This window comes from Sinocyclocheilus anshuiensis, unplaced genomic scaffold (genome assembly GCF_001515605.1).
Source record: "Sinocyclocheilus anshuiensis isolate Anshui unplaced genomic scaffold, SAMN03320099.WGS_v1.1 scaffold13, whole genome shotgun sequence".
NCBI lineage: Eukaryota > Metazoa > Chordata > Actinopteri > Cypriniformes > Cyprinidae > Sinocyclocheilus > Sinocyclocheilus anshuiensis.
The window spans coordinates 735,132-740,696 of record NW_015538026.1 but is presented as its reverse complement, the minus strand read 5'-3'; the positions used below and the strand labels follow the sequence as shown (position 1 = coordinate 740,696).

At 33.5% G+C, this 5,565-nt stretch overlaps 1 protein-coding gene across 1 annotated transcript in view; it reads left to right on the top strand.

Moving 5' to 3' along the window:
- Positions 1-261: 261 nt before the first annotated feature.
- LOC107680275 (homeobox protein aristaless-like 3) overlaps positions 262-5,565 on the top strand; it is an 8,437-nt gene continuing 3,133 nt past the window's right edge. Inside the window, exons 1-2 of the mRNA XM_016476103.1 lie at positions 262-596; positions 5,044-5,315. Of these exons, the coding sequence (XP_016331589.1) occupies positions 269-596; positions 5,044-5,315 (600 nt within the window). The 5' untranslated portion in view covers positions 262-268. The remainder of the gene's footprint in view (positions 597-5,043; positions 5,316-5,565) is intronic.

Here is a 5,565-nt window from a genome sequence, read left to right as displayed (position 1 = left end):
ACATTCTCCCAACTCTCATAACAATTTTGTTTTATTAAGAGAAAATGTTTTGTAGATAAATGGTTAATTGACAGGAGCCGCACGTGATTGATTTTTGGGCGTGAATCAGACCGCTGTCTCACTCTCTCCCTCCCAGTTCACGGATCTTTGTTTCTGATACTCTAAATCCCACCCAGAAGAGGTGGACAAAAATCGCTTATACACTAACTTGTCCCCTGTTAATAGCATCCTAGTTCACTGTTTGCGCTCTCGTGCTCGGGACGAGGTGATGGAGACTGAGAGTTGTCTGTCTTTCTCCTCGCCTCCAAACAGGATCACGCCGGAGAATTCACCGGGCTTGGAGCATGATTCCGGCGCTTTCTTTCAGTGTGACGACCTCCAAAAGTCTCCGCATCTTACTCTAGCGCATCGACATAAGTTTTTTATGGGACGCTACACTGACGGCGGCTCCGCGGACTTTACGCACGGCGTCAGCGCTTCAACTCCCCGCGCCTCGCCTGGAAAGCATACAAAGTATTTGGAGAATATGAACCAGGACCAAAAACCTTCTTCGATCACTGAGAAGAACTCGTCATTTTATGAGACTAATTCTAATGGTAAGTGAAAACTAGTTCAGTAGTTGAATGCGAGGAAAACCGCCAAACGTCTAGACTGTAAACGATGTAGGTTGTATGTAGTAATAACAACAACAATAATAATGACATAATAAGAGGAATAATAAAACCGTTTAGACAACTTTTTAAATACTCCACTTGAGAGGCCCAAAACAACTAGAGTAGACTACTACGTGTGACTGAAATTCATTATTCATTATTATATGGCAATTGGAAATGTATATATCATTACATTTACACTTAAAATGATGTCACAGCAAGCAAGGTGGTGTTATTTGTGCTGATTAGAGATGGGCTTATATATATATACACCAACATCTGAAAAATAAGCAATTATAAGACGATACACTCCTAAAAATAAAGTTCTTCAACACTTTAGGTTCAGCATTATTACGCATTATTAAGAACCATTTTTGGTTATTTGGAGGAATGAAAAAAAATTCACGACATTAAAGTCAGATCCGTGTATTCGTTGCAATATTCATAGATGGTTTTCTAAATAACCACAAAATAAAGCGTTATTTTATTACTTATTTTATTTACACTTTAGGTATAGGCTACTTAAAGTGGTTCTGTTAGGCTTCAAAACTATTTTTCTATTTTTCCTAGCTCTAATTACAAACTTTATTAATTAATTTAATTATTTTTTGTATAATTGGTGTCAAAATAGCTTAGTTAATAGTTTAATATATTTATATTATTTTGGTCTTAAAATGATTCACTCTAAATAAGCTATTATAATAAGTTATTATTATTATTATTTTATAACAGCTGAATGATTCAGGTTGTAAGAGCTGCGTCTCATAATTTAAGTTCAGACCTGCTCACAATATCCGTAGCGCATTTCCTCCTCGCTCTTTCCCACATTATGATTTAAAAAGCATTTATAAAGCTCTAGCATAATAAAGAATTATTTAAACAGGAGGTTAACTACCTTTTTGAACCGTTGTGATTTAACGTTTTCTTTCCTCAATATAGAGCTCGAACAATTTATTTCAACCGCAAGTCTCAATTTATATAGCAGGCCATAAAATATTGCGACGTCAGAAACAATCGTCAGATAACAGCATTCAAATCTATCGCCATGTATTTGTGTGCGCAGTTTTGAGGCCTGGTCATTCTTGTTTGCGTTTAAATAGGCTACCTTACTATTCTGTCACACATTTTAAACACGAATATTGACTTTCCTTCATTTGGAGAACTTAGGCTACTATGCCCTTGGATTCTGAATTCGTTTCATTTATAAACGATTATGTCAATATTTAGCATTTTTCATGAGTAAACAAGCAAGTTTATTTCTAAATTAATTTCTAAATTAAGTTTATTTCTAAATTTCTAAAATAACATAGACTATTTATTTTAAAATCACGAGACGTGCTGAGCCAGTAGATAGCCTATATGTTCTCCAGCCTTTTAATTGTGGACCTTACATTATGGGGGTGTGTCGAACAAATACAGCCTGGAATTGATTGGTCGGAACGAACGAGTGCTGAAGACAACACTAATAATAAGAGGCCAATACTACATTTCAAAGCCAGACTCTCCGTCCTGTTTTGTCTTTTAGCTTACCGTGCTAAGAGGGAAGAAAGCGCAGGGTCATTTCTGCCATATGTGCCGGGGTTAAAGCGTCGAACTTGTTTCTGATAGTTCATTGCACTTTCTTTATATTTTTAGAAAGACCATTTTTGTCATGTTTACAATATTACAAACTTAATCTTTATGAATTTATCTATCTTTTGTAGGCCAATGGAGGCATTTTGGGAGATATTTAACTCAAATAAAATGAAATGGATGTGTTCTTTAGCTCTTTATTGTTCACTAAATAAATCACAGTACAGTATATAACTACACTGTAAAAAATGACCGTGAATTTAACGGTAAAAGACTGTAAAAATGCTACAGTGAAAACCTGTTAAATGGTTAACGGTAAATTCCCCTACTATATACTGTATTGGACATTACATGTATTGGACATTAATTTTACGGTAGTATACCATTTTTGGAAGTGAAAAATACCATATAATTTACAGTGAATAACCGTAAATTGACATTCCCAGAATTCCCTGCGTTACATTTCAAATTTGATGTGTTTTTGTTGAAATAACTATGTTTATTCTTAGTTTTTTCTTATCAGTTTTGTATATTAGGGTTGTGTGTTACACCTAATGTTGTTAAATTAATGTTTACTGCATTATTTCAGTTACCATGATGGTGTTTAGTGTTTGTGTGAATGACACTGTGCACCTTCTATATATGTTATTATTTAAAAGCTGCTTGTGATGGGCTTTGGTTCATCATGTGACTTTCTCATCACCACCTGCATTTGGTGGTTATCAGTGTATTACAAAGCTACAAAACAGATTTCAGTACTTCAACAGGTTGGTATATTAACATTATATCAGTTAATGCAATTACAGTATTTAACTGTAAATTTAAGTTAAAACCGTAAAACCTAAAACGTTGCTACCGTATTTTTTACGGTAAAATTCCGGCAACCACAGCTGCCGGTTTTTTACCGTAAATTTTACTGACTTTTTTTTACAGTGTATCCTCTGTTCCTAAAACCGAGTTTAGCATTTTCTTTAGTTCTTGTACTATTGGAAGAGATCAAATAGGCCTGTATGCCTTATAATTCCATCACTAAAGTTATGTAGCTCTAGTAAATGGTTTCCTCTGTTTTGGTGAAAATTAAATTAGGAAGAACCATAATTCATTTCTACTACTTAAACTCTAAGCAAAAGAGAGACATTGAACTTTAAAGCAATCTGCCTGGGGATTTTTATGACCCAAGGTCAGATGTTTTTAATATCTACAGAAACATCTAAATTATAATTTCACTCTAATTCAGATGGATTACAGTGGAGTTCTTGTGAGGAAACCAAATAGCACTATCATTGTCAAACAATACTATGAGCCAACTGTAGATGTGCCAATTAAAAACTATTAATATAATAATTGTTTTTTATTATGTCTCAAGAACAAGGCTTTTACTCTTGTATTTGAATTAATTAAAGCCATAATTTAATAATTTTATTGACCTATGATCATGCACAGAATTAATCACTCTTGTTCAATGACATACTTGAGCAACTTTTGAGAAATCTCAATAAGATGTTTGAAAAAGAGAATCCCACTACATATCCAACTACAAAACACCATGTTTTGGTTTCTTTTTCATGAAAATTAGGGATACAAATATTGCATTACAATTTTTCTCTTTTAGATAAAAAAGAAAAATTGTAACAGAAGACACATAAAATGTTTCTGTTTTAGATAACAGTAGTCATGAAAGAAAAAACACCCTCTTTAGGGTAAAGGACTATGACTGGTTTATTCCTTTTAAAAGAGGTCTTCTCATCCGTTATATTCTCCTGAGAAAAGCAAACACATCCTGTTTGAATGATGTTTATTATTATAGTGATTTGAATTTTTTTTTTTTGTCAAAATTCCTTCATTTCTTATAACCTTTTAACCCATCATATCGTATAGCTGGATTTTGTAATGACATGCATTTTTATTGTACTATTCAAGCAAGCTTACCAAAATTGATTTTAACTCAAGCTATTCAAACTCAAGTTTCAAGCTTAATCAAAACAGTAAACTCTGCTGACAGTGTGTTATTATTATCCTTTTTAAAGTTCATGGAATACTCAAAAATAGACTGAATATTTGAAAGATAAACTTTTTCTGTGTACAATGTTGGTTTAATGGTCAACTATGTATAAAAAGCAAAGATATTTTTGATTTTATTTACCTGTTGCACACCATTATTTCAGGCATAGGTGTAATTTTATAGTAAAAATTCTAGCGCTAGACTGTTTAGGAATACTAATGTTTAATGCGTATCTATGAATTTACCCCCCCCCCCCCCCTTTGTTTAAAACAAAGTTACGACACTGATTTCAGGACAGTCAGGAAGTACATTACACAACCACTGTTGATTAACAAAATAGCTTACACGTTTACATTAACATAGACAGTGATTGCTATGAATTTATCACAGATCAACAATATGTGTTTTATTTTTTTTTGCAAAGTTATATTTAAGTACTTTAAGTTGTGCTACTTCATATTTAAATTTTTTGTAGAATTTGTATTAAGTTTTTGGTGCAATTTGTATTAATTTAATTTTTAAACTTTATAATTCTGTTTGCTGTTTAATTAAAACATATATTTGATGTGTTTGTGGTTAGTCTGAGGTCATTTAGCCCTGCCAGCTAACTAAATCAAGTGAGGCTAATATTGCAAATATTCAGGCTAAACATAAATAAGTAATTAACTACAGTTTAGAAGACAAGAAAAGCTAACATAGAAAATGACGTTTAATTAGCCTGTGCACAGTATTTACATTTGCTTATTTAAAACTAAATGGTCACTGAACTCCGTAACTCTGCGCAAAGCAGCACTCATTCTGTCTTGGTGTCAGCAGGAGATAAGCCAGTACCCAAGGCCCTTGGATATCCCGCTCTAGACTCAGAGTGTTGTGGAAAACTGAAAGAGCCGTCCAACGGGCTGACTGGAGACTCCATCACTGACTCCATCGACCTTTCAGGCAAGAACAAGAAGCGGCGAAACCGGACAACTTTCAGCACCTTTCAGCTGGAGGAGCTGGAGAAGGTCTTTCAGAAGACACATTACCCAGATGTGTATGCACGGGAACAGCTGGCACTGAGGACGGAGCTGACGGAGGCAAGAGTGCAGGTGTGTTAGACTCCACCTCCTGGGCCAGGTTGTTAGTTATTCATGTAAGAGTAATGTAAGATTATATAAATTGGTATTATTCAAATAATAGGTATTATTAAAATATATTTTAAAGTCTATTATTCTCACAAAGGCTGCATTCATTTGATGAAAAATACAGTAAAAACAGTAATATTATGAAATATAATTACATTAAATAATTATTTTCTATTTCAATATATTTTAAAATGTAATTTATTCCTGTGATGCA